We start from the raw sequence: 16,341 nt of genomic DNA on the forward strand, positions 1-16,341 counted from the left end.
GCAGTGCCAAGCATGTGCGGAGGGGCAGGGAGCTACCTATAAACTGCCCCTGTCTCCCACCTGCCCCTGTTGGGTCACAGGGACCCCTGTCCCCTGCGTCCCCACCTTCCACATGGTCACAGGGACCCTCTGCCCCCATCCCCTGTGCCACTTTCGCCTCTATCCACCCATCCCCATGCACACCCCCATCTTTCCATTCACACGCACCCTCTCTCTCCCTTCCCCCAACACACTCCTTGGTCTGTCTAGCCACCCATCCAGACACTTTCCTATCTCTGGACCAACCAGAGGCCCCTGTTGCTCACCTGTCTGTCTCTCTCTCTGTGTATATTCCTTTACTAGCCCGCCTCGCTCCTGGAGTGTCCCGGCCTGGGCCCCCCATTGCCCGTGGGATCCTACCCAGCCCCGAATTCATTTACTGCATGAGCGCGCGGAGGAGGGGAGGGGGGGAGAGGGAGGGTGTCTTTGCAAATTTGACGTGTGAAAACAAACTACCTGGCCTGATGTGAGTGTCTGTCTGTCTATGTTTAGGGGTGTCCGTTGTTGTGCAGACCGTGTAAGAATGCCGGTGCGTGCAGTTTTGTGTGCAGAGCGACGCGTGCAGTTGTGCAGTGTGTGTGGTTGTGCAGCGATGGTTGTGTTGTTGCACAGCTGTGTGTTGTGCAGAGATGTGTGCTACGGTGGTGTACAGGGTGTGTGCTGTAATACGCGGGCGGCGGGGGGTGGGGGGGTTGTACAGGTATGTGTGGTGTTGTGGTACCGGGGGGTGTTGTGCAGGCGTTGTGAGGTTCAGGATGTGTGCGGTGGTGTACAGGTGTGGGTGTTTGTGTGGCGTTGTTATTGTAGTACTGGGAGGGGGGGCGTGTTTTTATCTTGAGTCGGTTTCTCTGAAACGCATCTTGAACAAACAAAGCTTGGAAACAACACAGAAGGGAATCCTTTACTATTGCACAGCAAGCAGGAGGAAATCACACTATATTTGGATATCTACGTCACCGAGCACTGAGTCAATCCCCGGACCGTACCAAATAGATTTAGAACGCGGGGGGGAATATTGACTTTGATGGCCTTTTAGGGGCTGACCAAACTCTGATTCCAGGCAGAAGGGGGCATCTTAATTGAATAGAGCCCAGCGGAACCGGGGTGGGTTGTTGGAGAGGGGATTCCCTGCTTCCCTGATGACTTGAAAAGGGCGCGGGGTGGGACGCCCCTCCCCTCCCCCAGCTTAAAGTGAGGCGGCCCCGAAGTTCCCATTCATAAAAAAGTAACCGGGCGGGAGGCAGTTGAGAGGCGCTCGCCGGGCTGACCTAGGCATAGCACAGCCCCAGCGGAGAGACGGACATGTTCAGGGACTACGGAGCGGGCAGAGCCGACGGCCCGGGATCCTCGTACAACCCTCGCCCTCAGCACCCTGCCCTGCGCAGCGTGGGGCCGGCCGCCGCCTCAGGGACCCCGGGAGCAGCGCAACAGGTAAGGGGCGAGCGGGGCAAAGGGCCGAGAGCTCGGTCGGCCTGTCCCCACGCACGCTCCCCTGTGTCTGTCTGTCCGCCTCGGTGCACACCTCCCCTTCTGTCCGCCTCGGTGCACACCTCCCCTTCTGTCTGTCTGTCCGCTCCAATGCACACCTCCCCAGCTGTCTGCCTCCGTCTGTCTGTCTGTCTGTCCGCCCCTATGCACACCTCCTGCTCTGTCTGTCCCTCTGTCCCCATACGCACCTCTCTGGCCATAGGTGCTGGAACTAGGGGTGCTGCCCGCACCTTCTGGCTTGAAGCGGTTTCCATCATATCCAGGCTTTACAGTTTGGTTCAAGGGCTCTCAGCGCCCCCACTGTACAAATTGTCCCAGCGCCCCTGTCCCGCACTGTGTGTCAGCCTGTCCCCATCCCCACCCCCCTATCTAATCTATTCTCTAACCATCCCCAGCCGTCTAGACACACCCACCCTGTCTCCACACCCTCCCTTCTTTCTCTCTAGCCCTTGTTCCTCCACACACCCAGCCACTGCCAGCCATCCCTGCCCGATCCCCTCCCGCCCTGCTCCAGCCAGCCTTTCCCCGGTCTGTTTTCTTGCCCTCTCCTTTCTCGCTCTCTTTCGTTTCTGGGGAGGGGGGCGATGACTAATACTCTGGGTTGATTCACCCCACCGCGTGGCGGCAGCTGGTTTGACCCCCCCTCCCCCTTGACGCACGCAGGCACTCGCGTGCCGATGGCTGAGGAATGTAGGGGGTTCCCCCATCCGGCGCTCTGCAGCAGAGCGACTGGGGGGGGGGGCTCCCCTCGTTTGCTGCTGCCTGAGCGCCCGGGTCACAGACCCTTGTATTGAGCTGGCGCTATGCGGGCCTGGGGTGTCCCTGTCCCTGCCTCCCGCCCAGCCACATAGTGGCAGCTGCAGGGAGACACGCCAGAACCACCTGTACCAGTGGAGGGGGACTCCTCGCCAGGTGTCATCCTACAGGGTTTATGACACACCGTTTATCCCATCCAGGAGGGGGCTGCGGAAGCAAGTGCACCAGGGTGTCTAACCTCAGCGGGTTTGTGGGTCTGGCGGACACTCAGTATTTTAGCTCAGGGAAGGGGGGGGGAGAGTCAGGACTCCTGGGTTCTGTGCCAGCTCTGCTCCCCTTTCACTTGGGAACCCACTTCTCCTCCTGGCACCTCCGTGCCCTGCAGGACGGGTCCGGAACGTAAGCCACAGGGCTGAAAACCAGAGGGGGGGCCCTCAAGGCCAGTGTGTTTTGCCAGCTGTCCCCGGGCAGGGTTTAAGACTCGCCTCCCTCTCTGGGCTGTCCGCAGCCAGCGGTGGGGACCCAAGCAGCCCAGTGGGGCGTGTGGGGGGGGGGGGAGAGACAGAGACAGACCCCAGGGCTGGACACACTTCCAGCCCCTCAGACCTCCATAGCTGGCAAATTGTGAGGCACCCGCCTCCCCCGCAGCGGCTGGATGTGTGTTGTGGGGGGTGGGGCTGGGGCTCCAGGCTACGGCAGAAGGTGGCAACAGGACAGACCTGAAAATGGGGCGCGAATGGGGGAATTCCCTCCTGCTCCCCAGTCCTGGCTCCCGGCTGGAGCTCCGCGGTGCTGTGTCACGCCGGGTGAGTCACGGGCTGCGCTCACCCCGGCGGCCCCTCCGCTCACCGCGGCCTGGCTTCCAGGGAGCCGAGATTCCTCAGCAATTTCCTCTTGCATAAGGGCGCCGCTGCGACGGCTGCCAGCCCCACCCCAAAGCCAGCTGCCGCGCCTGCCGACCCCCTGTCAACAGCTGCCACACAGGGGATAGAGAGACCCCAGGCATCCTGACGCCCAGCTTCCCTCCCCTTCCCCACCCCACCAGGCCCCCCTCTCCTCCCAGAGCTGCAAAGAGAACCCAGGAGTCCTGGCTCCCAGCCCCCACTGCTCTAACCCAATAGACTCCACTCCCCTTCCAGAGCCCAGAGAGAACCCAGGGGCCCTGGCTCCCAGCCCCCACTGCTCTAACCACTAGCCCTGGGTGGGGTGGCAGCCAAGATTCAGTGCCTGGGAAGCTCTGCTCCCATGCCCAGCCCCCTTTGTGTTTTGGGGGAGGCCCCAGTCCCTGGGGCAGTATCTCCCCCAGGTGTTCTCTTTCTGACACAGAAGGCATGGTCAGTCTCCTGCCCCAGGGCTGGGCAGCACCATTAAGCAGCACAGTGAGCTGGGGTGTGACGCCAGGGCTGGGGAGGCACCCACTAGGCCAGGCAAACTGGGTCAAGGGGTGGGGAGGACACGGGAGGGTTATCTGGGGGCAGGATTTCTGCGCACACCCTGCTGTTCACATGCAGGAGCATGCCAGAGGATCATGCTGACTCAGTGGCCCTGGGAGCTGGAATCACCAGTGTGTGCCCAGAGTGGTGACACGGAGCCCTGTGTTGTCTCCACCCACTCTGGCAGGTGCTTGGTCTCTGTGCCCACACTGAGCCCTTGGCCTCTCTGTTGCTGAAAGGACTGGCTAGTGCCGAGGTGGGGATGGGGCCCATGCACTATGCTGAGACCCAGCAAACTTCTTTTACATGGGGGTCACGCAATGGGCATGGGACAGAAACAGCTGTCATGCTGTGGCTCTGGGGCCGGATCTGAGCTGGCGTCTTCTAGAGGGGAAGACCCCATATCCCATCTCCATACCTCTGAGCCAGCCAGTCTTGCAGCATGGGGGCTGGATTGCAGCTGGCGCCCACTCAAGGGAAAGGGGTCTGTATCCCATTCTCTACCCCCTGAGCCTGCCAGTCCCTTGGTCCTGGCTCCAAGGAGGTGAATTCCTCTGCCCCATGCCCTGGGCTCTGCCCCTGACATTCGCCAGTTCCTAAAAAGATGATGGGGCTGGGAAGTGACTCTAAACCTTCCTGTTCTGCTCTGCCCCATTAGCTCCTCATTCATGTAATAAGTAACCCCCATGAGCACCCCTAAATATGGGCAGAAGGCAAACAGTGGGCATGGCACTAGCAAAGTATCTGCCTGTCTGCCTATTGCACCAAACCAGCTGCTGTGCCTGCACCACTCTGTCCCCTGCTGAATGGAATCCTGACCATGTAGCTGTGTATCCTACACACTATACTGCCAATCATTAGTGGGGATTCTCCCAAAGCCTGGAGGGCCTGTGCCTTTGGGGTGGGAGGGTAGGAGTCCCAGCCAGTGACCGGCCACCATGCTCAGAGATAGCATGACCCGTAAAGGCCTTCAGAACAGCTTTGTATTGATTCAGACAGGCTGGTATGGGATGGAAGGGGCTTTGGCTGAGGGCACTGCCAGGGTGACATAGGGCCTAATAGATAGGTGTAGTCAGGGCTCCTGGGTTCTACTCCCAGCTCTGGGAGGTGAGGCAAGTCTACTGCAGAGGGGTGCAGGGAAGAAGAGGGGACTGGGAGTTAGGACTCCTGGGTTCTCTGCCAATGACTTGCTCTGTGAACCAGGGCAGATCTCTCTCTCTGCTGGTTGTGCCTCAGTTCCCCATCTGTAAAATGGGGCTATCAGGACTTGGATTACCCCATGATCCCCAAAGGTTTAACCCCAGTAGAAGCCTCGGCATGGATTTTGGGTTTAAAATCCCAAGGCCAGCAGGGTTGGTTATTTGACGGTTGGGAGATAGAAACCACCTACAACATTTCCAACCCCCACACACCAGCACTGGGGTGGGAGGGTTCACAGATCCACAGGCTCAGGGCTGGGCCCTAGCTGTAAACGGTCTCTTGGAGGAACCCCTTCAGCAATGGGGCCCACTTTTCCTTCAGGGCAGGCCACACAGCCTTGCAGCCCCTGAACCTGAGCCTCTGGGCTCCAGCCCTCTTGCGCCACACCGGGTGTGCTGCCCAGCCAGTCCAGATGAGACAGACTCCTAGTTAGAAGTTTGCCCACTCTTCAGGGACTAATGCACCTCCAGACGCATGTGCAGTGACACCAGACAGCCCTTTGCAAACAGGCGGGGCCTTGAGTCACCTGCAACTCAGCACTGGAAGTCCTTAGGTTAGCACAGAGAACTGCATGTTAAGACCGAGTGTGAAATGGAATCGCCTACAGCTGGGCTGGTGGGTTGCCCTGGCTTGGCGGGATGGACTGTTTTTCCCTGACCCTTCCATCAGTCCTAGGTGCAAACAGCCAGCCTGGTCCAGAAGCCGACTCTTTAGCTCCTGCTGGTGACCTCCCAGTTCTTTGTCTCCAGGCAGGGCCAAGCTGAGTTCACAACCTCACCTGCGGAAGCTTCCCTCTGCTGCACAATTATTGGCATGTCCATTGTCTCTCTGGACCCTGTCTTGGTCTGGATCGGTTTCGATCAGTTCCTTACAGACCCATTCCCTGTGGGCCAGGCAGCAAGGCCGTACCCACAGCTCCCGTCCTCACTGCCCCCAAGTGCAGATGTAACCCTTTTCCTCCACTTGGGAGCAATGCAAAGTACAGAAGCTGAGGAACACAGAGGCTTCATAATAATTTTACAGAAAATCCCCACATTGTCATAGAGGGTGAAGGGTGACATGAACTGTCAGATCCAATAATGGGGGGTTGGGGGGATGGTGGAGGGGTGCTAAATATGGAACCTTCCGAGGCTTCACTGGGCCCCTAGGGAAGAGTGTTGAATGACAAAGAGGAACTTTACAATTATTTAAAGTGAATTGTACTATGAATACCTGGTTCTCATGTGTATTAGGGCAGCACCTAGAGACTGTGGGCTGAGAGGGAAGGGGATCCCATTGTCCCAGGTGCTTCATGGACACACAGTAAGAGACATGTCTGCCTCCCCAAGATCTCACAGTCTAAACAGACAAACTGGCAGCTGTGAAATCAAGACGGGATGGTTTTCTAACGGGGCTGCTCTAATTCAACCAGGAATTAGTTCAGGGCCATCCTAGGAGCTGGGCTATGCAGGAGCTCAGACTAGATGATCACAATGGTCCCTTCTGGTCATATAATCTGTGAAGGGGAAATGGAGGCATTAAGAGTCAGTGGCAGGAGCCTGAAGTCCTGAACCCTGGTGTATTATTTGACTTGCTGTCAGACCTCTGAAGTCATCTCCAGGCTCAGCCAGACACTAGCAGTTTCCATTAACAAAATTGTTTTTTTCCCCCAATGTAAACCTGGAATTTCCTTGTTTGTTGTTTAAAATATCAGCCCCTTCCCTCACCTCAAAGCACTTCACAAAGCCAGTCACTTTAAGGCCAGGAAACCTCTCTGATCATCTGTCTGACCTCCCACATCGCCCAGGGCAGAGTTTCACGCACCAGTCCCATGGTGCAAGGAATTCTTTCCTTTCCCTGACTTTATGGACATCAGCCTGTTACATTTCCCGCCTCTCTGTGTTATCCCATTTTACTGCTAGAGAGCCTTGCCCAGGGAGAGATGCAATGACTCACCTGAGCTCCCAGGTTGTCAGTGGTTAGAGTTGGGAATTTAACCCAAGAGTCCTGGCTCCCAGGCCCCCCCAAAGGCACCATGTATCCACTAGATGTCACTCCTTTCCCAGGGTCAGAAGGAGAATTCAAGTGACTTGACTCCAGCCTCCCTGCTCTTACCCACTATACCCCACTCCCCCGTCAGAGCTGGGAGGAGAACCCAGGGGTCCTGATTCCCAGCCCCTCCCTCCCTGCTTCCTAGACATGCTGCCTCCATGAGGGTGTCTGAGGTCACAAGGAGACTGAATGCAGCCGGTGACCCAGGATTTGCTCCTGGAGCAATTCACTGCTGGCCCCTAAGCCAAGCCAGGGCCCCCTCTGCAGGCTGGAATGCTTTGCCAATATCTGGGTGCCCTTGGCAATGGGGATCTTTATTTGGAAGCACCAGGTGCCCTTGTGATGCTGGCACTGCTGCCCTCCGCAGCCAGACCTGCTCCCCCAGGTCCGTGTGTCAGTCCTGCCCCCTGTACAGCCCGTAGCAATGGGGAAGCCTCTTTGATGACAATGCACCCAGCTGCCCTCCCCCAGCCTCTGGCCTCCTCTAACTGCCGCCTCCTCTTGTCTCCCCAGAAGTTCCCCCCAGGCCCGAGTGCAGGGGCTGCCAGCTTCATTCCCAGCCTCAACACCATCACCTCCAGCCAGGACCTGCAGTGGATGGTTCGGCCCACGATGCTCAACACCTGCTCCTCGCCCTCCTCCTTCACAGCTGCCCCATACCCCCGCCCCTATGCCCCCTACCCTGCTGGGGCCCGCCCAGGCGTCATCCGCACCATTGGGCCCACCCTTGGGATACGTCGGAGGCACAATGAGCATGTGAGTAAGGCAGTTATTGGAGCAGGGGTGGGGGGAGAGGGGCGAATGCCTAGCCCAGGAGGGCAGTGGGGTGTAGAGGGTTGGAGCGGTGGGAGACAGGAATCCGGGGGGGGAGGGTGTTGCTCTGTGCCTCAGTTTCCCACTCCAAATCCCCAGGACAGTGGGAAGCTGCCCCCTGATTTGCAATGGCTGGAGGAGGTGGGAGAGGGAAGTGGGGCTTCGCCTGGGCTGGGGGGCGGGGGGAGGCGAGTCCCCTTCTGCCAGGAGAACCAAGCAAGGATGGCTGGCACTCATTCCGCCCTAGGGCTGGGCCTCTTGCCACAAACGCCACAGGGCAGTGGGGCCACCTAGTGGCTAACATCAGAACCGCAGACAGGACACAGGGCGCTGTCCATCGGGAGCTCTCCAAATGCTTAGCAAGGTGGGTTCAGAGAACTATCCCCACACAGAAAGCTGGGGGTAACCCCCAGGAGCCGTGACTGCCAGCCCCCCTGATCTGACCACTAGGCCCCACTCCACTTTCAGAGGCCTGGCTGCCAGCCCCCATGGTCTGACTATTAGACCCTACTCCCCTCTCACAGACCTGGCTGCCAGCCCCCCCATGTCTGACCTACTAGGCCCCACTCCCCTCCCAGAACTAGAACCCAGGAACTCTGGCTCCCAGATCCATTGCTGTAACCACTAGAGCCCATTCTGGTCTTTGAAGGGAATCACACAAGCTGGGATTTGGCTGGGGCATTTGGGTTCACACCCTGGGGGCAGGCAGGAGAGGAAATGACAGCATGCTGAATCATGGAGCCACAGGGTGACTCAGAAGGGAAGGGGCACTGGGGCCAGCAGCATACCGGGACTGTTCCCTCCGCAGCCTGTGGAATCCAGGCAGCATCTGAAGCCACTGGGGCCAGAGAAGGCTGGCTGTCCCTCAGCCAGACTTTAACCCTTGCCCTGTCCCCCAAAACTACCCTTCCCCTTCCCCAACCTAACTAGAAAAGTACCCCAGTCTCATCTCAGCACTGAGTTAGGGATCCCTGTATAAGAATCCCCCATGCCCCACCCCAGAGGTGGCTGCATGTTTAATGCACTGTGGGGGATCCCTGTGGATATTATTGCTTGGGGGTGAAAGCCTGACAAGGACCTGGTCCTTGGCAGTTTTCCATGGACCGGCATAGAAGGGGGATAGATATGGCATCACTGTCATTCATTTGAAAACCCCTGCCCCTCTCTTGCCCCCACTTCAGATGACCCCTGAGGAAGAGGAGCGGCGCAGGGTAAGACGGGAGAGGAACAAACTGGCTGCAGCAAAGTGCCGGAACCGGAGGAAAGAGCTAACGGACTGTCTGCAAATGGTGAACACCCCCTACTGAGTCCCCACAACACTCCCTGCAGCACAGCGCCCCCAGCACCATGCAGGGGCATTGGGGTCGGCCCTGGCTGTGCGGGGAAAGTCCCCCTACTGACTCCCCCTTCAGTTCTCATTGGAGGTTGCCCATGCAAGTTCTGACCCTGCCTGGCTCTGCAAGAGATGGAATCAAAGCCACCTGAACTGTGATGGCTGTAGGGCAAGATGTGCCCTTCCCACTCCTAGAGCTGGGGACAGAACCAGGCATCTCATCCCTCCTGTGCTAACCCACCAGACCCCACTGCCCTCCCAGAGCTGGGGATTTTACCTATGGGTCCTGGCTTCCAGCCCCTCCCACCCCCCAGTCTAATCACTAGACCCCACTTCCCTCCCCATGCCAGGGATAGAACCCAAGTGTCCTGCCTCCCCCTGACCTGTCTCTCCCCCAGGAGACGGACCAGTTGGAGGAGGAGAAGTCGGGCCTGCAGAAAGAGATTGCAGAGCTGCAAAAGCAGAAGGAGAGGTTTGAGCTGATCTTGGAGGCCCACCGGCCAGTGTGCAAAGTGCAGGATGAGTCCTCAGGAGAGGAGGAGGAGCCGGGGGGGCCTCCCGCCCCACCCCCTGTCAAGCAGGAGTCCCTGGAGCCTCCCACAGCAGTCCCACGTCGGCCCCCACCGCCGGTGCCCCCACGGATCAGCCTTCCCCCCAGCGGGGTCCTGGAGCCTGAAGCCCTGCACACCCCCACCCTGATGGTCACACCCTCGCTAACTCCCTTCACTCCCAGCCTGATCTTCAACTATCCTGCCCCAGGGGAAGGGGAGCCCCCTGCTGGCCACACCTTCCCGCCTGAGCCCTGCAGCTCTGCCCACCGGCGTGGGAGCAGCAGTGGTGACCAATCATCTGACTCCCTCAACTCCCCCACCCTGCTGGCGCTCTGACAGGCACGGCTCCCCCAGCCCTGTTCTTCCTGCTCAAGAACCAGCCTCATGACCAGGAACCTTCCATGTGGTTCCAGACAACTCTAGAACTGTTCCCTGTCATCCCAGGCCCTTTTGGAACCATCCACCTCAGCTGTGGTACCTTTGTGATCATTTTCCCATTATCCCAACTTCCTGTTCATTCCAGACACGTCTGGAATCTCCCCGTCCACTTTCAAACCTTCACTGTCATTCTAGATAATTCTAGAAGCGCGCGCACACACAGTCCATTCCAGGCTCCCAATTATTTCACACCCATCTGGAATTTCCCCCTCAGCTCTCGAACTTTCACCGACATTCTAGAACCTTCCCTGCCATCGGTGTTTCTTGATTATTCCAGAGGTCCCTGGAATCTTTCACTCACGAGCCAGGAATCTGTCCATCCTTTTACCATCATTGCCGAAGAATGTCTTTGTGCTTCAGAACCATCCCAAACCCTCCCACAATCCCTTCCTGTCTGTTCTAGAGCAGCCCTACCCTTCCATTCCTTTTGGGATGTGGCAACCTTCCCAAAATTCCCATCGTGCTTGCTGGTTTTTTCTGGAACCTACTAGAGCTTTCCTGACCTCCTCCTGGATTGCTCTGGAATATCCCCAGCCATTCATGGTCTCATACTAGATCCTAACCAAATGTCCGAGTTCAACAGGCACTCCTTCTAGACTCTGACTGACCATTCTAGCACAACTTGTTCGTTCTAGAACCGGTCTACCTGTTCTACGCTGCCATTGCTCATTGGAGACTACTCACAGCTGTTCCAGACCTCTCTTGCTGTTTCTAGCCCTCCATCTGACTGCTCCAGAAGTCCCTCATTCTTGAACTCACCTGAACATTGCAAACTGCCCCTCCAATCATTGTCGAACCCACTGCCAGATCCAGAACAAACTCAGGTGTGCGGGATTCTACAGCACTGGCCAACCAAGACCCAGGACTGACTTTTTTGGCTCCCAAGTTCCAGAAGCTGCTCCAGAACCGCAGGGCGTGCTCTGGACTGCACAGCATTCATTGTTGGAGCTACCGTTTCTATGCTATTTATTGTCACTCAAAGAGTATTTTTCTACCGATGGTGTCTTGTGTCTCGGGAGACAATTAAAAGCTACAAGTAGAAACGGCTCACGTGTGTGTTTCGGGGGTGGGGTATAGGTGTTGGTTGGTATATGACTTGAGGGTGTTGGGGGGTGTATGTGGTGTGGGGGGCATTGGAGTTGTGGGAGGGGGAGGGGGACTCTTAGGGGGATATGTGAGGACGTGTGAGTGGCAGGGGTTTTGCTGGGGGGTGTATGAGGTGGGGCATGTGGATTACTGGGAATAGTGTGTATGCAGTTGGGAGTATGTGGGGTGGTGGAGGAAGTATATGGGTGTGTGAGGGCAGTGGGTTGGTTTTGTTGTCGAGGAAGTGTGGGTGTAAACGCACACAAACACACACACTGCCTAGCACAGCCACAACCCCATGCCCCTGGCGCCGGAGGAGTATCTTCGCTAGCTGACAGCTGTAGTGCACTGATACCCAGTCTGCAGGGGACACCCCTTTCAAATATGGCTCACTGAGGTGCCTGGCCCTGGCTCACTTCCCAGCAGAACCACAGGGGCTGGGCCTGGCCTGGCCATGCCATGAACCAATCCCCTTTTGCATCAGTGGCACCCATGTCCTGTGTCCCGCCCCGCTGGACTCCGACACCTCCTGGAGCAGGGGACAAAGCACCTGGATCCCGGGACCAGTGCATCCACGTGGAGGGAAGAGGGCGATAGGTAGCAAGTTAGAAGTGAAGCCAAGTGGCTCTTCGATCTTTGGCCCTTGGGTTACAGGCCCAGGTGTGCATCTGAAGGAAAGTGCAGTTGGAGACGCTTGTTGTGAATGAAAAAGACTCAGCAAGGAAATATCAAACCCAACAAGCAGATCCCGGCCTCGACTGCTCTAGCTCCCCTCAACTAATTCCAAATGAGGTAGATGCAGTATCTCAGCGGGGCGGATGTAGTCTCCCTACTCAATGGGGTGCACTATCCTAAACAGCCCAGAGGGCACCCACAAACCCAGCACACCTCGGCGATGGGCCAGCATTAGGGAGGCCTGGGGTGGAGGATCGAGCCTGCCCCGCACTCACCCCACAGTAGGGACTCCAGTCCTGAAGAGCTGGGCCTGGCTTCCTGCTCTAGGTGGTGTGACCTCGGGCACAAGATCGCAGCACCACTCGGCTTTGGCCCGGCCGCCCCTCCGGGAAATCAGAGTCGTGATGCACCTGGCACAGAACGGCAGCCACCACTGTGGGTGGGGTGAGTTTGGGGCAGCTGGTCCAAGCCTGTATGAGGCTGTGATCTAGCCTGATTTCCAGGAGTGCCATTGCACCCGTGGATCACGGCTAAAGTCACCCCTGGGCTCCAATCAACACAGCAGGTCATTGAACCTCCTGCTGAGGGTGCCACAAGACAGAATGGCTTTGTTTGTCTTGCATGGCGATTTAAGGTGGGAGGCCTAGCTCTGCAACAGTGTTTATCTCCCAGTGGGAGTTAAGTGCCTAAATACCAGTGGGGGCCGGATCCAGGAGGGGAGGTTTTGGCCTCCTTTTTAAAGACGTTGCTGTAGTTTATCGAACACCTGTTGTGTGTGGTCTGAGTGAGTGTGGCTGGACAATCGCCTCCTTTGCTGTCTGCCCGCTTGCCCTGAACAGGTGTCTGAGCCGGCTCCTGTTGAGCAGCCCCCCTGAGAAGCAGCTGAGTTGCCTTACCAACAATGAGCAGGAAAAGACAGGGGCTAACTGCCCTGCTTTGACCCTGACAGGCCAGGGGAGGCTTTTGAGGAAAGCAGAGGTGGGGGCCAATCAGGATGTATGAAGGATCAAATAAAAATAGCTTTCCTGGGCTGGAGAGGAGGTAATTCACAGGGAGGGTGGTCTGGTTTGGCCTGGCCTGGCCTCAATGAGTCAACCTCAGTGTTAGGGGCCAGTTAAGTTTTGTGGGTGAGCCTGAATCTTGCCCCCTGGCTGAAGATCTGAATTTTGACTTTGGGGTTTGATTCTCAGGCCTGTCCTTCCCCAGCTCTGGGGAGCAGGACTAACAACTTCTCCCTTCAGAGAGAGAGAGAGAGCGCAGCTGGGACTTTGTTTCATCGCTTCTTGAGGCAGCCTGGGGCAATAGTGCTGCTGGTGCCGTTTTTCTCATCTCCCTCCCCTGAATCTTCAAGATCGGACACAGCTATGATGGTTAAATCAGGTGCCCTAGCTGCTGTTTGAATACACCCCTCCCCCTCTAAGCCAGGAGTACCTCACTAACCATAGCTGACCAATTCGGAGCAGGGGTTGGCATCTGCTCCCAGGGACTGATTAACTGGGCACTTTTCCCTACAAACAAACACACACTCGCATGTTCACCCTCTGCTGGAACAAGGGAAGTGCCCCTCCTAGAAGATGACCAAAAGTGTTCAAATGTTTTCAGCTTCCTTTCTGGGGATCTTTAACTCACAGGGGGTTGGGGGAGTTAAATGAAATCCAGCAAAGGAGCAGGTGGTTGGAGCTTGGAACTCAGTAAGGATCTCTTGGTAAGTAGCAAATTGGTGCAATCTTCCACCTCTTCTTCCTCTGCGGGGCCTGTCCTGGAAAGGGAATGGCAGGTGGCTTTCGGTGGGGTTGCTGGCCTGAGAGTGAGCACTTCTCTGCCTCAAGGAGTTATGGCTGAGGGCATGTCTACCCTGCAATTAAAAACCAATTGCTGGCCTGTGTCAGCTGACTGGGGCTCGGGCTAAGGGGCTGTTTAATTGCAGTGTGGACATTCGGGCTGGAGCCTGGGCTCTAGGACCCTGAGAGATGGGACGGTCCAAGAGTTTGAGCTGTAGCCTGAGTGAGAATGTCTACAATGCAATTAAATGGCCCCTTAGCCAGAGTCAGCTGGCAAAGGCCACTCACAAGTGTCTAATTGCAGTGTAGCCAGACCCTTCTAGGGCTCAGTCTCCCCTTTACTCTGCTTCAGGGGCTGCCTCTGGAATCAGTTAGGCCATCTCTGCATTTAACCTGCAGTCCAAGTCACCCAGTTCTCTAAGCCTTAGGTCACTCTGGAAAATCCCATTGTGAATGACTCTTTCCTTGCAAAATGCAATCTGATAACTGCCAGCAGATGCTCTTCCAAAAATATGCAAACAGGATACGTGCAGGACCCAGTCTGAAAGCAACGAGGTCACCCATTGTCTGGGGGAACAGACAGGGAGGGCAGAGCCTGAGACTCCTCCTCCTCTGGGAAGAGTTGTTAGATAAGAAACGAAGGGTCGCTCTGAGGGCTAACCTAAGTGACAGGCTAGGGCCGTGTTCCCCAGTGACTCTTAACCTAAAGACACACACCACCTTTTACATTTCCGATCAGGGAAAGTCCACTTAATGTTGGATAATAAAAGTTTTTCCAGGACCAATGGAATATGGGTCTGTGTATCTCACTGGGCATTAACCCAGTGTAATGACAGTTGGTAAATAAAATCACGCTTCTAGCTGACAGTCATGTATTGAACATGGCTATCTGCCCCATTACTGCAGTATCTCAGCATGCCACAACCTTTCCTGTATTTATCCTCCCAGTCCCCTGGAGGGCAGTGTAGTTATCCCCATGTTACAGATGGGGAAACTTAGGCACAAAGCCTAAGGCTAAAACTTTGCAAATCACCAAAGTGATATGCGTGCCCATCATCATGCACTGACTCAGCAAGCTAGTGAGGAGGATTTTAAACTAGGTTCAAAGGGAGCAGCGTGACCAAAGGTAAATATAAAAAAGGGCAACCTTAACTGAGAGTTAGATGTTGCAAGGGGACATGGAAAATTACAATAGGGTCATAGAAGCAACAAGAGGGAAATCAGTCAGGGAGTCTGCTTGACATCTTAGATGTCTCAACACAAATGCAAGGAGTATGGTGAAGAAACAGGAAGAACTGGAAGTATTAGTCCATAAGTTAAAGTATGATTTAATTGGCATCACAGAGACTTGGCAGGATAAGCCTCATGGAGTATTGGTATGGAGGGGTACAGCTTGTTCAGGACAGACAGGCAGGGTAAAAAGGGAGGTGGGGTTGCATTATCCATCAAGGATATATATACTTGTTCTGTGGTCCAGGAGGAGGTGGGAGACAGCCTAGCTGGGAGTCTCTGGGTCAAGATAAAAGGGATAAAAAATAGATGTGATATCATGGGAGGGGTGCTACTATAAACCACCACATCAGGGAGAAGAGACAGATGAGGCATTTGGAGAACAAATAGCAGAAATATCCAAACCACAGGACCTGGTAGTAATGGGGAACTTTAACTACCCAGACATCAGCTGGAAATGTAACACGACAAAACACAAAATGTCCAGTGAATTCTTGGACTGTATTGGGAACCCCTCTTTTTTTTTCCAGGAAGTGAGGGTAGTATCCAGGAGGACAGCCATTGTAGACTTGATTATGACTAGCAGGGAGGAATTGGTAGTGAATCTGGAGGTGAAAGGCAATTTGAGTGAAAGTGATCAGGAAATGAGAGAGTTCATGATTCTAAGGAAAGCAGCCGATCCTGCTTTCATGGTTCTGTGAGAGCAGCAGAATGAGGACAATGGACTTCACCAAAGCAGACTTTAACAAACTCTGAGAACTGGTAGGTAAGGTCCCATGGGAAGAAAATCTACAGGATAAAGGAGTTCAGGAGATCTGGCAGTGTCTCAAGGATACAATATTAAAGGCCAACTGCCCACAATCCCAATGCGAAGGAAAGAGAGGAAGAATACCCCTTTAATCACTGGAAAATCAAAAGGGAATCCTACAAAAAGTGGAAATGGACAAATTGCTAAGGAGGGGTACAAAAGAATAGCACAAGCACCTAGGGACACAAAGGCTAAGGCACAAAATGAGTTCCTAGCAAAGGACATGAATAGCAATAAGAAGAGGTTATTTAAATACATTGGGAGCAAAGGAAAGATGAAAGAAAGTGCAGGTCCTCTACTTAGCAGGAAAGGAGAGCTAATAACTGATGATATCAAGAAGGCTGAAGTGTTTAATGCCTATTTTGCTTGAATCTTAACTAAAAAGGTTAAGGTGATCAGATGCTCCATCCAAGTAATATTAACAAGGGGGAAGGATGGGAATCTAAAATGAGGAAAGAACAATTACAAATATTTAGATAAATTAGATGTATTCAAGTTGGCAGGGTCTGATTAAATTCATCCTAGGGTACTTAAGGAACTAGCTGAAGCAATCTCAGAACCATTAGAAATTACCTTTCGAGAACTGTTGGAGGACAGGTGAGGGCCCAGAGGACTGGAGAAGGGCAAACACAGGACCTAACTTTAAAAAGGGGAACAAAGAGGGCCCAGGGAATCATAG

At 55.2% G+C, this 16,341-nt stretch overlaps 1 protein-coding gene across 2 annotated transcripts; it reads left to right on the forward strand.

The window, feature by feature from the left end:
- The first annotated feature begins 1,212 nt into the window (after positions 1 to 1,212).
- On the forward strand, positions 1,213 to 11,125 carry FOSL1 (FOS like 1, AP-1 transcription factor subunit). Of its 2 annotated transcripts, XM_073351659.2 has the most exons (4): positions 1,213 to 1,470; positions 7,461 to 7,703; positions 8,942 to 9,049; positions 9,492 to 11,125. In XM_073351659.2, exons 1-4 carry the CDS (start codon positions 1,342 to 1,344, stop codon positions 9,978 to 9,980), a joined length of 969 nt encoding a protein of 322 aa, XP_073207760.1. In that variant the 5' UTR covers positions 1,213 to 1,341; the 3' UTR covers positions 9,981 to 11,125. The 2 variants fall into 2 exon arrangements, with proteins under 2 accessions (XP_073207760.1, XP_073207759.1); XM_073351658.2 differs by lacking the exon at positions 1,213 to 1,470 and having other exon boundaries at positions 3,759 to 7,703.
- The last annotated feature ends 5,216 nt before the right edge of the window (positions 11,126 to 16,341 follow it).

Source organism: Lepidochelys kempii, chromosome 7 (assembly GCF_965140285.1).
Source record: "Lepidochelys kempii isolate rLepKem1 chromosome 7, rLepKem1.hap1, whole genome shotgun sequence".
Lineage (NCBI taxonomy): Eukaryota > Metazoa > Chordata > Testudines > Cheloniidae > Lepidochelys > Lepidochelys kempii.

Coding starts and splice junctions, on each gene's coding strand:
- FOSL1 (XM_073351658.2), top strand. CDS start 7,221: ATGCTTTGCCAATATCTGGGTGCCCTTGGCAATGGGGATCTTTATTTG. Junction 7,704..8,941: donor GTCGGAGGCACAATGAGCAT/GTGAGTAAGGCA, acceptor CCCCCACTTCAG/ATGACCCCTGAGGAAGAGGA. Junction 9,050..9,491: donor TAACGGACTGTCTGCAAATG/GTGAACACCCCC, acceptor TCTCTCCCCCAG/GAGACGGACCAGTTGGAGGA.